General features: G+C 32.2%; 1 protein-coding gene across 2 annotated transcripts in view; it reads left to right on the forward strand.

Annotated features, from left to right (window-relative positions):
* LOC131053482 (uncharacterized) overlaps nucleotides 1-18468 on the forward strand; it is a 63481-nt gene that overhangs the window by 2243 nt on the left and 42770 nt on the right. For both annotated transcript variants that reach the window (XM_057988105.1, XM_057988106.1), the window contains exon 2: nucleotides 12971-13287. In XM_057988105.1, coding sequence (XP_057844088.1) covers nucleotides 13050-13287 — 238 coding nt within the window. In that variant the 5' untranslated portion in view covers nucleotides 12971-13049. The remainder of the gene's footprint in view (nucleotides 1-12970; nucleotides 13288-18468) is intronic.

Raw genomic sequence — 18468 nt, forward strand, 5'->3', positions numbered from 1 at the left:
TGTTTGACGGGTACATGAGGAGAAAAGAAGAATATATTCTAGAAAAGTATTTGTGTGCTTTAATGGCGGAGCCATTGCTTACTTCCTGTAGCGTTTGTTAGATTGAGAAAGCTTACTTTTCGTATAGTGTGCGACTTGAACCTAAGATCTACACGCACGTACAAAATAAGGGAACAGTATCATCACAAGGAATCTGCAACGGTTTTGAGATTTTTGTATTTTCCCTGTACAGTGGTACTCGATTTCAGAAGAACGGGGTGGTAGGAGGTAGGAGGAGGGGTTCCAATATGAGTTTATAAACAATAAATCGTAAAAGTAGAGAGTTTTGCAATGAAGCACAACGACAGAAAAGAAAAGAGAAGGGAAGAACATTTTTGTGTAGATGTATATTGTTTAAGGTTTACAATCTATATTCATGGGAATTAGGGTGGCCGGAGAGAACGCTCTAAATGTCGGTATGTGGGGTATCTGAGCAATAAAACAGTAGGAAATAAAAAAGCCATCAAATGTAAGGTTTGGAGGTTTTAGCAAAGTCTATATACATAGGTGCAAAACATGATAAAGTAGCTTGTATGGGCACATATCAGATTTATGTTTAAAAGAACCGTGCTAGCTTAATTGGCCATAATCTTCGATGTCCTTTTCAGAGAAACTCGACTGTCCGGCCAAGGAGCATCACACATGAACAATAAATCCCCATGCTCTTCCAACAGTAAGTTTTCAATGAAGCCTTTCAGATTGCCGTTTTCGTGCGAATTAGTTACTACTATTTTAAGCCCCCCCTACAATTCTATGGGGGTATTGTTCAACCTTTTAATAAAGAAGAGAATGAACTTACAAAGTTGTCTTTAAATAGAACAAATCATGCACTTTTTCTAAAACTTAAGGTAATGAGATTGTGTTCATTTAGGATTCTTGATTGTGTAAACCTGCAATTGACTATGTTGACTTCAATCTGGTCGGTTTCATTGTGGTAGAATAAAAAAATCATTTTGTCTATGATTCTTCCAACTGAGGTTCTTATGTTGTGGAAAACTACTTTCCATTTCAATGAGCTATTCGACATTTTTTTCTTCATATTCCACTCTAATGAATGACACTGTCATTTTCAAAAGATCGACATCAACACATAAATTTCACTTTTTTCAATTTTTTTTTGCAAAAATCAAGTCTAATGAATGGCAAGTCTTCAATTTAATCAATTTGTTTATATTACAAATAATTGTCACTTCCCAAATACAAATTTTATATTTTGTGATTTCACTTCACGAATACAAATTTTATATTTTGTGATTTGTACTCTCCAATTTATTATTCAAACTATATTTTACTGTCGACATAAGCATTGCACCTCTTTTTGGTGCAAGTGCTAGTATATATTATTAGAATCCTCAACTTTCTATTATGGTTGTATTGAGTTTTTTTTTTTGTTACCAGACCATCTCACTTATAAGATCATTGGTTTTTTTAAAAAAGGTTTGGCTTAATTTATATTGTTGGTGAATTTAAAGATTATATATGTTATTCTAGAATAATAATATGTCAAGTTAAGCCTAGAGTGTGTAGAAGGAATTCATGTCATCTCCAATCAACTTGCCATTGGGATAAAGACATTCAAATCTATGAGAACGAGTGGAGTTGATTTCTAGTACTAGCAATCATACATCCACCAATATTCACAAAATAACATACATGATTGCATATGTCATAAATAATCAGACAAGTGAAGGCAATCACAACATCATATCATATGCTCATAATGAGTGGTAAGACATCATTTCTATCATGAATATAGTAGTATGATAACATCAACACATCTAATATATTCATGAAGTAAGGTTAACACTAACAAAATGCCATCATATCACCATAAGCAATATAATCCGTCCATGCATATAACCATCAAATGAAAGTTGATCCATCATAATAATCTAAGACAATCCACATGAACCGTCATATATCAAATGTCCATATAAAATGTCTAGCATCACCAAAAAGCATCTAAAATATAAATAAAGTCATAAGTATTAGTCAAACATCACCAAAGAGTCTAAACATGTTTATCGATGCACCACCAAAAGATGGATTAGGGAGGGACACTACATCCTCCCCCCATTTGCCTAGGCTTACTCCTAGAAGCTTGAGAACAATAGGGGTAAAGCTCTCTCATGCGTGCTACATCCTCTGAAGTCGCCAAAGAATCATCAATCGGGTCTCATTGGACCCTTTCTTTCTCTATGTCATGACCCTTGAGGGTCAACCCTCAACGTTGAAGAATGCTCACGGGCTCCAAAGAAAGCTGCTCATCCTCTACACGCAATGTATTCCAATCCAAAACTTGGGTCACATCAAGAAAATATGGCCCCAAAATCGATACATGAAACACATCATGGATTGCGAGACAAGCTAGGTAGCAAGATAAGGTGATAAGCCACATGACCAATCCTCTCCAAAATCTCAAACAATCCTTCTTAGCCTTAATATTATTAGAATTGTAGATTCATTAAATTTCGATTTATATTAGAGGGGACGCGGTTAATTTCCACACAATTTGTATAGTTTTTAAATCTGTAAAACACAAAAGATTTTTGTAAATTTTTTATTAATTAAATATTAATGATTTGCATCTCTATTGTTGTAAAACCACAAAAAATTGGACTAAAAACACTGATTTGTAGATTTGGAAGTCTTTTTAAAGTGCCATTTTGTGTGGAGATTAGCTGTTGGCTATTACATGGAGGGGGGAGTGATTTTTTATAGGGGTTTGGGAGAGCTTAACAAATCATTGAGGCATTTATCATATTTCATCTATTACAATGTATGATTTGAGTTGGCTTAATTGTAAAGAATTTGTATTCTTAAAAGAGGTTGCGAGTTCAAATTTCAGAAGGGTAAAGATATGTATGCCTTGTATGTAGAGTCTGGCATCATGGACAATAAAATTATCTTTCATTATTTTCTTTCTATAATGTCAAGGTGCAATCGTAACTATTTTGATTCATATTTGACCGTATAGAACCCAATGTTGATTGTATTTTGACATATATAGGGAATAGTTCTGTGAGTATCAATGTCAACTTTTGGGAAATATGGACTCTCTTATCATAGGAGTAGTTATATTTTGATACATATTTGTCCTTATAGAATTCAATGTTGATTGTATTTTGGCCCATATACAAAATAGTTATTTGAGTATCTATGTCAACTTTTAGGAAACGTAGACTTTCTTATCATAAGAGTAGTTCTTTGAGTATGCTTAGTAGCAAGGTGACTCTTGGTATACATGATAATTTTGAACTTAATTGTATCTGACACTAATACCAAAAATAAAATTATTTTTCTCATTAATTTTAGTTTCGAACCAAATTTATTAAAAATATAATAATTACAATCACCTATACATGACAAAATTAAATTATTGAATTTGAATAATTAATATTAGTGTACACAAGATGATGTGTTTGATGAGGTGGAAAAGAGCATGAAGATGTGGATTTGTCGGAAAATGCAAGTGGGTGAGAATAGGATTTTTAAGAGGAATTTTAGAAAAAAGTGAATTATATAATTAAATTGGGGAATTAAACTATACAATAGAAGAATATTTAAATAACCTTTGCATCCAAATAATTATTCAAGCTAGATTTATGTATATACAATTAGATTCACTCTTTTATTGCTATAATTAATTAATTATAAATGACCATATTTATTTAATCTTTTCTAAGAATGTTTAAAAAATCTTTAAAAATAAATAATTTTTGCAAAGCATCTTTCACTTCAAATAAAATATACTTAAAAAATGTTTGATTCTAAGACAAAACATAGACAAAATCTAAAAAATTCTCCCATGGACTTTAGGCAAAGGCAAATTACAATACAAAATCATTTGTTATGTTGGGCAAGTATATTGTAACAAATAAAATCTATGAATGGACGCAAATGTGTGAATTCTTCTATATTATTAATAATAATAGCTATCTATTTTATGTAGTGACGTCAGATAGAAATATGATCTAAAAAATATAAAATAAATTAATAAAATTGTAGAAAGAGTATGCTATGTAATAAAAATTCAATATTTTGACATTGAATGCATAAAATGTACCCTTTTTAGAGAGGAAAAAGTTGAATTTTATAGTTACTATTTTCAATATCAATCAATAGAAAGAAAGGAAAATAATATTTATTAAATCATTTTAAATAAAAATTAAACCTATCCTATAGAATTGTTACTCAAAATATTTAATTTTATAAAATGATTGTTTGAAGTAATGAAAAAATTAAATTTAATAAATATATTAATATTAATATTAAATTTAATAAATACATTAATATTAATATCTTATAGATTACAGAAACTTAATGTGTATTAAATACATTAATATCATGTGATAGAAACTAATAATATACTTATATAATAAATTATAAAAATATCAAATCTTTATTGAAAATACAATTGAAATTACTTCTCTATTTACTTCAAATCTTTCTAACCAATAACGGACATCTAAAAAGACAATCGCATGGAAAAAAGTCGAATTAAAAACAACAGAATCGAAAAATAACAATTGAAATTATGACCGCTATTTATTTCCATTCTTATCTGTCAATTTGTGGGGACGATTCACGTGAAAATAATTAAACTAAAAAAGACCTGGTTAAAGAAAGGGTGAAGTTAAAAAGACTCAGCGACCATTGATTATAATGTGTGGCTCTCTCTGTGGTTGTGTAGAGACACAAATCCATTCATACGTAACTAAAAACAAGAGATTGGATAGGTAAGCAGACATGTCACTAATGTGGCAATGTATGGTAATTCATAGTACATACACACGTACACTACACACTTTTCTCGCCTCCTTCCTTTGTTATTTTATTTAGACTTGTTTGCTTCCTCCTTCTTACGGCACGGTCTTAATTGCTTAGAAAGAGAAAGAGAAAGCTGAAAGTCCCTTCAACATTAATTGACCCTTATTTATGCATAATTGGTTTTTGTGTATTGTGGGACAAAATTGCTTGCAGAATCACTGGCTTCGAATTCACAAAGAAAAGATAATGATAGTGACTTTTATCTTACTACATCAAGTATGATGTCTGTTTGATCCATATCACAACTCTGCACAGCATTTACTCAACTTGCCTATAGGCACGTTACAAATGCTGGTACTTCAATAATAGTTGACGACAAAATAACAAGTTTTATAATTACACTTATGATTCACTTAAATGAAATTTGCATAGGACATCAGCATTATAAAGCTTTCAAAGAAAGTTAGAAATTAAATTATAGGAGAATATTTAACAACAATTATTGGCATTTAAAATTCATCATTTTTTCATAAATACATTATGATTAGAATAATTGATTAATAAAAATATGCTTCAAATGGTAAAACCATAAGTTTTGATGATCTATTTTTTTCAGTCATTTCTAAGGTTAACCCAATGAGAATACAATTGAGTATGGCTGATTTTTCTCCAAAATTTCAATATAATATTTTTGATTGCATTGCCTTGCATTTCAAGTTACTAATAACTAATTGCAAACTACAATAATATAATAAAAGAAAAAAAATATAGTGAATATAAACAATAGAAAACAATATTCATGTTTTTAGAATAAATTTGTAAACATGAAAAATTTGTGTACTACCCTTTGTTGAATCCCTTAATATCCAAAATTATAAAATAATAAAATTAGTAGTTTAAATCATAGATTTAGAGCACAAAGAATCTTGTTCTTGGTGCATAATTTTTTTTTGAATGTATATCTTCAATTCTCATCCAAGTTTATCTTAGGCCAACAAGTGTGTCACCTGGTGACCTTCCCTCTACACGTGAGAAATGATGTGATTCTACAAGGTTGTTAGATTACTAGGAGTCACTCTAATCATGTCCACGAGAGACCAATTAGAAAAGGAACCATAGCGAGAACCATTGGGAAAGGCTTTTCTTAATAACATTTTAATGACAACAAAAGAGTCCCCTTCAAAGATAATTTTACCTAGTACTTTATCCTTGACAATTTGAATCCAATATGATGTCGTCACCTCAGCATAGTTTAATTTTATACCCCCAAAGTGATAGCACTAGCGCAAATTAATTTTCCTTTAAAGTCCCCTATCATGCCAACCTCACTTGCCTGCCCTAGATTATCAAAGGAGGAACTATCAAAATTTAGTTTGAGCCAGCCATGAGCAAAAGGGACTGCCAATAATGGTGTTTTGGGTAGAATATAAGCCTTATATCTCAAAAATCAATCCTCTACATGAAGCCAATCATAGGTATAATGCTGAAAAATGGGTGGTTGTTCGGGCACAGATTTTAAGATAGTTTAAAAGGAGGGTGAAGCGGTCTATTAGTTGGGTTGTGTAAGTATCTACTTGAAAATGTTTATAGAATAGTATAATTGAGCTTATTAACTTAGTCTCTTTTAAAGAATAGAAAAAGATAATAAATGTTAATGAAATCTATAATATTGTTTTAAAGTTTTTAGTTAAACTTTCTAATTTTAAAAACACTATTTTTATTATTAATATTAATATAAAACAAATTCAAAAATTACAATTTATATATATAAATTTAAAATATATGATTAATAAAATTGATAAAAATATTTGAACATGGAAAATTTTACCCAAAATTCTTCATAACCTCTTTTTTTTAATAATTTATATTTTTCATAGAACATCAAATAAAAAATTTTAAATTACTAACTGTCATAATTTTTTTAAAATTCTAGGCTTTGTTTTTTATTAAAGAAAAACAGGTTTTAAGGGACCCGAAACCCTTTACAAGGCAGGTTTTGGAAGGACCTGCAACCCGAACCGAAAGGTAAACTTGAAAGTCCACTCAAAGAAACAGGACACAAATGAGACACGACATGGCCGAACCAAGGATGGGGTACAACACAAAAAGGACCCCCAACAAGAACCAGTGAGCTGCAAGAGACCAGCAGCCCCAACCCAACCAGGACGGATCAAGAGTTTGACCTACCCTTATGGGATCGAAAGGTCATATCAAAAGAAGAGTGAGACGATTTAGATTTTTTACTTTTAACAGTAATCCATCCCTCCTCAACCCTAGCAGCAGCCTTTTGCCAAGAGGATGGATCCAGAATAGGATGGATCCAGAATAGAGGACCTCCCATCACTAGGAGGAACAAAGCCAGCTTCCGGAGAGGCAGGGATAGCAGAAATCAAAGGATCAGACAAAGATCCAGCATCAATCTGGGAAGCGGGAAGGTCATCCACCAAGGAAGAAGATCCAGCAATCTTTAGACGATCATTTGGGATGCCACCGCAAGCATCCCCACACCCCTGAGCACCAGAAACAAAGGCAGCAACCAGAGGCTCGGCTTGAGGATCCTGCGCAACCACCTGGGAAAAGCTTTTCTTTTTAATAAAGTAGTGCTCAGAGGAGGCACCTTTCCACCAAGAAGCAAATTTCTTTTTCTTCTTATCTGATTCACACCGTGTAGCAACATGTCCAATCTGGAAGCACTTTCGACATCTAAAGGGGATACCCTCAAAGTCAAGCGGTTGGACCCAAGATCCCAAAGAAGATTCAATTTCTATCTCAGCTGGGAGCCCTTTAGAAGCATCAATGTTAACCAATATCCGAGCATAAGTAGAATGATAAATTTGGTAAGAGTCCTTATCAATCATTAGGAATTCGCCTAAAGCCTCCCCCACCTCCTCTAGCAGAGAGTCCGTCCATAGATGAAGGGGAAGGTTAGGGAGCCTAACCCAAATAGGAATCTCATTAAAAGAATCAGTAGAAAGGTTTTAACCATCAAAACAAATTTGTCCTCCCAGCTGAAAGGATTTGTATGCATTAACATCGTGGGACTGGACACAGCAAATTAACGTCCTAATGAAAATGAATGGTCAATCTTCTTCCCACAATAATTGAATCTAGATAGATTCACATCTCTTTCCGATGCTGTTCCACTGTCATCTTTCATCGTGTAGCACATGTTTTGCTCGTATTTAATACGACAGTAGGTAATCTTCAAGCTTAGCTGAAGTTTTCTATCTGAAAAGAAGGCATTTACGGCACTGTATGCACCCTGATAAAATATCGTAGCTAATCAGCTTGTATTTATCAATTTCATCTCAATCTCTGACTCAGTATGAGAGCGATATTTGAACAGCTCATAACAAGTATGTGGGTTATTTATCGTCCTGTCTACCCACCTAGACGCTGCTACAGAGTTCGTTTCTACGAGTAGCTCCCAAACCCCGATAAGTTTGGCATCGTAAGATTTATTGGTCGTATTTAATTGACAAAAAGCTCTGGTGAAGTCTGTAGAACATAGGGTATTTGTCGCAGTAAAACATCATCATTATTTATTCTACTGATCTACCCACCAACGCCATGCTATGTAGAAAGTGCAGTTCCATGTATAGTACTCAAGCATCGTAAACTCCAGTTGCAGGGATTATAATCGCAGCTTTCGACTTAAAGGTATTCAGATGCAGCAAGCCTCCAGGAAAACGCATATTTTTGAATTTGGTTTTTCAACTGTCTATCAATAAATCTCACTCTACTATGATGTGTTCAAGGGCATTTCTTTGTCTCTTTAGTTCATATTAGATTTGTTACTCCTATATGTGTGCAGATTATAGATATCTTGACAAATATGTTACCTGTATTTATTTCCAAAGTCACTCTGCTTGTAAACTAATATGAATGGTGGTCATGTTAAGTACTGTAAATTTCCAAAGCAAGTCAGCTAACTCTGTCGTGTGATACCTTATTTAGATTGTTAACTAGAACATTCCTTTAAGTTCTTCGCTCAGATATCGTGTTAAACCTAATTTATCATCGACTCCCCTTGTTTGTGCCTGGCTTTTTTATTACATGTAAGTGAAAGATAAGCTCATCACACATGGAATTTCCCTTCAGTTTCTACAGTCCATAATGATTTATTCGTTTTGAATTTGATCGTATAAAATTAACAAGAAAATTTCTCTTCAGTTAAACTCTGCTTATTTAAACTCTGCATATGGATGAAGTAGAAATGACACAGAAAGGTTTTAGAATGCTTCTTTTGTTCTCATAAGAACAGCCGAGTTTCAAATGGAACGATTGCTAAAATCTTAAAGCAATTTGAAGCTATGATTGAGTTTGGGGATAATATGGCACAGCGAGGAGTTAGTGGGGGAGCTATTAAATGAATGCCGTCTTTTGGCAGGTGCCAAAAAGGGGGTTATAACTGTAGGTTGTGGATGGAGCAAATTAAAACACAGAAATTATAAAACACACAGAAAATTAAATATACATAATATGCTGCAACACCAAACATATAAATTTTATTGCTTGTCAAAGCTAAGTTTTTACATCTGTTTTATAAGAGATTATAGAAGATTCTGAAATGCATGGACTCCACCGTAACAGTAGTCTTGCATGGCTAAATGCATGATTAAAGGAAATTAATTGAGTTTAACAACAGAAAAACTAATTGTAGATGCATGGTGGAACTGACTTTAGATGCATGTTGGATCTGACCGTAGATGCATGACCGACGAAATTAACTTAAGAGTTCCACGGTGGTAGATTATCGGTGTAACTAGACGTGCAAATAGTAGAAACAAAGGCAGGCTGACTAGACTTTCACATGGAGAAATTACACTCCAACACTCCCCCTCTATTTCGACCGCAAATCAATTGCTTTGAATATGCCATGATCTAATAGAGATCGGTCCCGGCTTAAAGCTTTGTCAGGTACCCATTTACAATCATTCAATATTCCAATTATGTCAATTATGCCAATTATTCTTTCCAAATTCTTTTCCTTTGCCTTTGTCTCTAATGAAGTCTGCAGACTTCCTCAAACCATTTTTGTGAACTTAATAATATTGGTATTCATTTGGCTTCTCCCACTGCTGCGGCAGCCTATCAATCTTGATCTTCCTGCAACTTAACTTCTAGACAATAGTTTCTATTTATCCAAAGTATTTGTGGTGCCTTTTGAAAATCTTGCTTGATTGCAATCAACAAAATGAACATCTAAACTTAAACAAACAACTTTTTGATCATACCTATAAGTTTCTGCCAACTCATCCCATAGCTCCATCCACAATTCATCTTCATAGAACCTATCACATTCATTATTTGATCCTTTATTCCAACACATCTTTTCACAATGATTTCCTAACCCACATAGGGTACAAGGATGTAAATCCCAACAATTTTCTTTCATATGTCATTTCCTATTACAATGTGAACACTGCACGCTTTGCATTCTTTCTGCTGATTTGCTTGAACCTGAAACAAATGTATCATTCCTTCCTACTACCTGTCATATACCCAAGGCCTTCATCTTTGGGCCTCATTATTGGCTCAATTGGATCCTTCATTCCTTGTTCATTCTTTCCTAATCCTTTGCCTCTATAACCCATTGTTTTCATAATTTTCAAACCAATATTCTTGTCATTGCCATTACAACTGACAACATTATCATTTTCTTTTTCACAATCTTTAGTACAAACTTCTTTAGTAAAAATACACTCATCAAATGAGAAACTTAAATCCTCTGTATTACAAGAAACATCATGCACTGCTGACTTTGTTTTTAAACATTCATTCTCGTCTTTTAATTTCATTGTATTTTCTTCTAAATCATCAATCAACTTCACTCTTTATTCTAGTTCTTCATTCCTTTTTTTAATCTCATCAAACAGTTTTAACTTTTCTGCTAACTCTTTATTTTTTTCACCAAATTTAATCAACTCCTTCATGTGCAAGATATGTTCTTCTTCCAACTACTTTAATTTTTCCTCTAGATCTTCAATTTGCTCTTTATAATTACTAATTTTATTTGAAAGCTTATATTTTTCTGCTTGTATTTGTGCTTTACTTTTTTTCACTTTTATTTATTCTTCTCTTAAAAGATCTATTTCAGAAATTAAATTTATATTTTCCTTCAACACTCTTTTACCTAATTTTCCCATTGAAACAAACAATTTTTTTTTTTTGGTGCTATCAAGTATGGGGATAGCGCCCTATATTAACAATAAAAAGATTACATAAAGTTTCGAATCAAAAAACCATAAACCCTTCCATGAAGGCCTAACAACTACTAAATGCCACGCAGGGCTTGTAGAATAACAAAAACGCATTCACCAACATGGATGACATTGCTAGTCGATTGATTCGACAACCACCACTCCTGAGTTTGGGTAACACGCTTGAAGGGTTCCATATTGCTGTTCATAACAACACAACGAAACACTTCCCAAGCGTTCTCGCAGAAGATTCTCATTTTATCTCGTTCTTCCAGCTTTGCCAAATATTTTTTCATAGCACGATTGTGCCTTTTGTTGTCCGACTCCTCCCCATCCTCTACAGACGAGCCGTCTTTCGAGCTATCAGATGGCTGATAGTTTTCCATCTGAAAATAAACTTTCAGGATACTCAGTCTCTGATCGGATGGTAAACTTAAAATACAGTTAGCCATTGCGTCCACCAAGAGCGGTTTAACAAATCCGCCTAAAAACTCAAACCATTTTTTCCTTTGACTCCATAACATCCACCATCGGGATAAGCGTGGCTTCAAGGACCTTTGAGTCGCACCAGTGCCTTTGATGATTGAGGACCGCACCTACCAACCCCTCCATGGCATCATAGGCCGCGTCCACTGTAAAGATCAAGTTCTGTAGTTGCCCCCTTAGGTCCTCTTCACAGTTAACACACGAGATGTCTCCAAAGAAGGCCATTATCCACAATCCCAACTCAGGAAAAGGCACTTCGGGTATGAAGATATTCAAAGAACGATCCCATAAATAGCAGGAAACATCCCTTTCTAGGAGCTTCCACCGAACAACACTTTCCACAATGAGGATTGTAAAATATCTCGTAAACCAAGAGATCGAGAAGTGTCAGTGTAGATTACAGATCTACTACGCACACGGTCCACTTGTCTGTAACATCTGCAACCATTACAGTTCAAAAACAGACCCTGCATACCAAAAGTGTCCTAGCACTCAAATGTATGTATGTATGTATGTATGTGCATTTGTGTGTGTAAATGTATGTATGTATGTATGTATGTATGTATGTATATATGTATGTATGTATGTACAATATGTATACACATACGTATACATATATGTATGTATGTATGTGCATTTGTGTGTGTGAATGTATGTATGTATGTATGTATGTATATATGTATGTATGTATGTACAATATGTATACACATACGTATGCATATGTATATGTATGTGCATACATACATACATACATACATACAAGTTGTATGTATGTGTGTGTATGTATGTATGTATGTATGTATATGTGTATGTATGTATAGACACACACATATACATACATACATAAATATTATTTTTTAAAAAATTAAAAAAATTAAGAAATAAAATTAAATAATTTGTAAATAAAAAGTTAAATTTTATATTTACATAAAATAAATATAATAAGTATTTTTAATATAGTTGTAAGATATATGTACTAGTTTTAAGTAAATTATCATAATCTATTTTTCTCTATAATGTCTTTTAGGAAATATTCTTCATTTGACATGTGGCTTTCTAAACTTACAAAATAAACTCAAATATATAGTTGTTACAATTGATAGGGTCTGGTGGAATTAAATTATCATAATTTATTTTCTCTATAATGTCTTTTAGGAAATATTCTTCATTTTACATGTGGCTTTCTAAACTTACAAAATAAACTCAAATATATAGTTGATACAATTGATAGGGTGTGGTGGAATTACTAATAATCTATGGAGGGGATTAGTGCAAATTATATATTAGGTCCAATTTTATAGAGTTCAATTGTACATAACACTTCGAGTTAGTATATCTACATTCTAGTAAAAAAATTCATGTATTTCGTACATATTAAAATGTTTAAGACCATGGTTGTTATTGTTGAACATATTTGGATTTATTTTTCTTTAACTATGTCTAATCTTTATTTTTCTTTTTGGTTCCTACAGTTGCACAATTATCTCAAGGACTTTGTGATCTAGTCAAGCAAGGTAACTTGAGAATGACCTAGTTTGTGAGAAAGTCAGTATGGATTTCAAGAAGGTTGAAAGAAGTTATTATAGTACTCCAAATGGGTATCGCTTGGCCACTTTTGATGAAGTCAAGAATGGGCTGCCAATGATTAAAGAGCAAAATATTTTAAACAAATGGGATAGAGTGCGTCTATTGGATGGTTGGATAACTGGTCCAGGCTATAATTTTGAAATGGGAAATGACTTCAAAGGATGTTTGGGATACATGTTGCTTATTCAAATCAAAGAATCTGGTATGCTCTCTTATTATAACATTATAATTCTATGAAAACATGCATCTAGTCCATAGAAACTCTTAGTTAATAATTATTTATTAGCAATTTCTAAAATAAAAGATCTTTTTTATTACTTTGGCAAGGAATATGGAACAAGAATTGGAAGAAGTTGCATTTAGCATATAGTTGTCTAGGGCCAAAATATAGTCACTACAATCATAATCACCTTAAAAGGTTAGTGATATTATATATGCCCCATCTTATGGGTTACATGGAAAGGTTAAAGGAGTTGGAGGATAGGAGAAAAAAGAAAAATAGACATGTAATTATTAGTATGCAAAATATGTGTGCAAAATCTCAAGAATGATGTAGAAATGTTAAAAATTATATAGAGGAAAAAGAGATTTTGCAATGCTGACAAGCTAAGGAGAATGAACAAGTGACAAAATATCAAGTGCTAGATAGAATTATAAGGATAAATGATACATATAGTCGCATGTGTTGGAGATTATGTGAACAAAAAAATTTAATGATCTATAAGCTTGTAAGGATAATAATGATATCATAAGATTCAAGCATAAAAATCATATGCATGTTAACGAGTAAATAAAAATAAAATAATTACACCATTATAGAAAATGATGAACAAACTAAAATGTAATTTTTTTATTCAATCATTATTTTTAACATTACATTTTAGTGGCTTATTAAATCAATATATTCTCATGAACTACCCCAAAACTACCAAAAATGACCTCAATAGATGTAACTTCTAGCTAACTAATTTCACTAACATTATTTATTTATTATTAATCTTAAAACATCTTATGTAATTAATGCAATACTCCAATGTTCCCTCCTTCGGTATGTGTAAGATTGTGGAGGGTCAAACTAGGCCCTTAAGTGGTGATGAAAATTTAGACAAATAGAGTTAGAGAAAGTGACAAATTTTTGAATATGTTATCAGCACAATTTCAAAATTTCATAAAAACCAAAATTTGTAGAAAATTGAATGTAGTTTCTAAGCTACTAGTTGCATTTTGAAAAGAAAAAAGAAAATTGGTGAAAATTTGAAATTTCAATACAATATTACTAAATTTCCATGAAAAATAGAAAAAGCAAGTGTATGTCTAATCAACTTAAGTATAATAAAAACATAATATTTTTCTATGATACTTTAAATATAACTAGAGGACACATTCCCAGATGTGCTACATATATTTGTTATTTTTTCTAAGTAAATAAATAGTTATGAATTTTTTACTAAAATATTTTTAAAATATAAAAACTTAAAGGTCTTAAAACATCATAATATGGTCAAAACTTCATGAAATTCATTTTTTGAATCCTATATCATGCGAAGAATAGAATGTGGTGCATCTTTTAAATTCAAAAAAATTGAAACCACTTAAATCAACCTATCAAACAAGACTCTAGTAATAATGCATGTAGAAATTTAATGATAATTATTTATTAAATTCAAAATAAGGTAAAATTTATAGCGGTGGAAAGCTAACAATTTCCCTAATAAACCCCTTTCATTTCATCAAATTTGGATTAAAAAAAGTCATTAGCCACATTGGTAAAGTTTGGAAAACTACGAAAAATTTCTGTACACATTTTTTTTTGTTAACTTTTTAGGTTTTACACCTCTAAGCCAAATACTAAAGCAAAATGGAGGGAGAAAAAAATGTGACAAAAAAAAAGGATATTTGTTAGTAATAGATATCCCTATGTTAAATGTCAAAAATGGATATCTATTTCCTCAAGTTGCTTTTAGGAAAAAAGATTATGTTTTCAAAATAGATATCCATTTTGAAAAGCCTATAAAAACACAAATTAGTAAAACGCGCATAACTTTTATATTTCCTATCAAAATTTTAATTTATTGCAAGTGTTAGAAAGATAGTTTAGAGCTCTACATATTGGAATAGGTGGTGTTTCTATGTTATGCATAAAAAATAATTATAATTAATTTATATTCATCCTTCACTTTGAAACATCAAATGCAAACAACTTAAAGGCATATGAATTTCCTCTTTCATAAAAATCATCTCAAATTAATTGAAACATTAAATGAGTAATTAATAATAACAAATTTAGGAATTATACGAAGAAGAGTAATAACTTTTGAAAAATTATCGTATCTTTCTCTATTCCTTTCTCTATACGTCTCTCTCCTAAGATCAAAACCTATTTCTCCACCTCTCCATTTCTCGCTCCCTCTCTTTTTTCCCCTCTTTAACCATCTCTTTGTAGACCTATCTATCTAACTCTCAGTAAATCCCTACTTCATTCTCTCTCTCAAGCTCTACACATATTTCTAGCTCTTCATCTCCCCTCTCTCACTCTCTCTCCCTCCTTGAATCTCTACCTCTCTATTTATTTGGATATTTAGATATCTTTATATTTTAGTGAACCAAATGTCCCATACACCTCATCAAAAACTAAGATCCAAAAATAGATAACACATAAACATCTAAAATGTGAGGATAATCAAACTCCCTTACCATATATAGAGAGGGAGAAGAAGAGATAAATATATAAATTAGAGGGAGAGAATGAGAGACAGGGAGATGGATATATAGAAATATAAAGATAAAGATAAGGAGATCTATAAGGCTAAAAAGAGATGGGGAGACACGGAGATAGAGATAAAGAGAGGGAGAGATAGGATGAGAAAATAAATAGATATATACCTAGAAAAGAGATAGACACACACATATATACTAAGGTCTAGGAAGAGAGAGGTAGAAAGATAGAAAGAAAAGGATGGATAGAAAGAGGAAGACATATCTAGATGTAGAAAATTAGATAGGAAGATGGAGATATAAATGATAATAGAGGGAGAGGGAGACAAATACATATAGATTTAGAGATAGGTAAAGGCATCTAGATAAATATATAGAGGGAAAGATATGTAGGGATAGAGAATGGGACAGAGGGAGATACAAAGAGGAGGAGATTGTGAGATATAAAGGAAGAGGAAGATGGATAGATAGAGAGATTTAAGTGGTGTGATAAATAGAAAAATAGAGATAGAGAGGGATAGATAGAGAGGGAGATATATATTGATATAGAGGTGGATATAGAGAGAGATGGAGGGACAAAGATATGGATATATATAGAGGGGGTAAATAGATAGATAGATGGGGATAAAGAGAGATACATAGAAAGGTCAAGAGACGGAGAGAGAGAGAGAGAGAGAGAGAGAGAGAGAGAGAGAGAGAGAGAGAGATTTATTATGTATAGATGAAAAGATATATTAATAGATGAAGATATAGAAAATGAGATGGATATGGAGAGAGGGAAAGAGAGAGATGGAAGTAGAGATAGGTATGGATAGAAAGAGATAGAGAAAGTAGGATACATGGAGTGAAAGATGGAGGGAATCCGAGTGATTTAGAGATAATGAGATAGAAATAGACATGAAGATAGATATAAAAAGGGAAAGAGTGAGAGAGAAAGGAGGTGATAGATACAAGTAATAAATAGGCATAGGTAGAGGGGGGTGGATAAATAGAGAGAAAGAGAGATTAGTAGATAGATATAGATATAGGGATTGATAGAGATAGATAAGGAGATGGGGAGATAGGGATATAAAGATGAATACATATTTAGAGATAGATATAACTTGGGAAAGATCTAGATGGGATGAGAAAAGGAGAGATGGGTAGAGAAGGAAGAGATAGAGGAGAGATATGGATTTAAATGGGGAGATAAATGGAGAGGTGGAGACAACAATATATAGCTAAGTAATTATAGAGAGATGGAGAGAGGTATAGACATTTTCTCCTAGGTCAACTTGGGGTATGTTTGAGTACTAGGGACAACTTTGTCCATAGACAAACTACATAGTCGTTGCTAGCAAGAGACTAAGGCGTAAAATATGTAGTTCTAATTTCTATCTATGTTTAATGTAAACTATTTGGTGGGTATGCAACCCTTTCTAGAGTCAATGTTGAACTAGATAGTTTCTATGTGGTTGCTACCCACGATGGTAGCTCTATAGAAAAAAGGCTCAAGGTGGCCTTCTAGTTGTAGCCTAAAATAACTATGTCCTATTTCCTATGATTCACGCCACCCTTGACCCGTTATCATCCATGGGTTTTTTATCAGTATACATAATTTCCAAAATCATCACACACACCCAAACGCTAATGAGGTTTTCTTAAGTTTAACTGAACATATGTTGGTTCGTTAAAAAATTATCTTTTTAGTTTATCTATCCAAGGGGGATTACCTACCCCATGGATTTTAACTTTCAAATGACCCTTATGTTGGCATTTTGATGATGTTTGTACTTAGTTGTGACTGTCATTGATGGACACACTTATTTGTTGTATGAGTTATTCTCAACCGATAGTATGTGATGTATTATTCAAACCGATATTATATGTCAACGTATGCATAGTCTTTGTTTGTAGAAGACTATCAGTGTTTGCAAAAGGAGCTTACCGGTCAAATAATGACCGACGACCTCAAGCAGTACGAGGACCCCAAGCGGCAACCAATCTCTTTATGATTGGAAAACTATGTTCCAGTTTACTAGTCTTTGTTTGTAAACCGGTAATCAATATACTTTGTTTTGTTAACCGGCAAACTTGTAAAGTGTGATGAGTTATCATATTTTTATAACAAATGAATTAGCTTCATGTAAAAAAATGTCATTTTGAAAATAAATGTTTAGTTTGCTAGTATCCTCTTCATCGCTTCCTCATAGGTCTAGTACTACTAATAATCTAATACCAAAAAAATGAATAAATAGAAATTAAATAACTACATCATTATAGCAAAAAATGAATAAAATAAAATATTAAATTTATATTCAATTAAGATTTTCAACATTACATTTTTGTGGCTTATAAAGGCAATATATTTTTATGACGTACCCAAAAACTACCTTAATGTGAGTAACTTCCAAATAACTAAATTCACTAACATTATTTATTAAATATTAATCTAAACTAATCTTTGTAATTAATGTAATACTCCAACAAATGATGTTTCATATAATATGTGAATGCGTGAGTATAAGATAAATTTATTTAAATAAGAAATAATGCAAATAGGGAATCATATAATCACAAAAGTGTTACACAATTCAAAGAGAACAACATAAATGAAATCAATGGGATGACTCCATATGAAAGAAACATAATATGTATCAGAGTGAAATTCCACGTGTGAAGAATTCAA

The sequence above is a fragment of the Cryptomeria japonica genome, chromosome 4 (assembly GCF_030272615.1).
Source record: "Cryptomeria japonica chromosome 4, Sugi_1.0, whole genome shotgun sequence".
In the NCBI taxonomy this organism is placed as follows: Eukaryota; Viridiplantae; Streptophyta; class Pinopsida; order Cupressales; family Cupressaceae; genus Cryptomeria; species Cryptomeria japonica.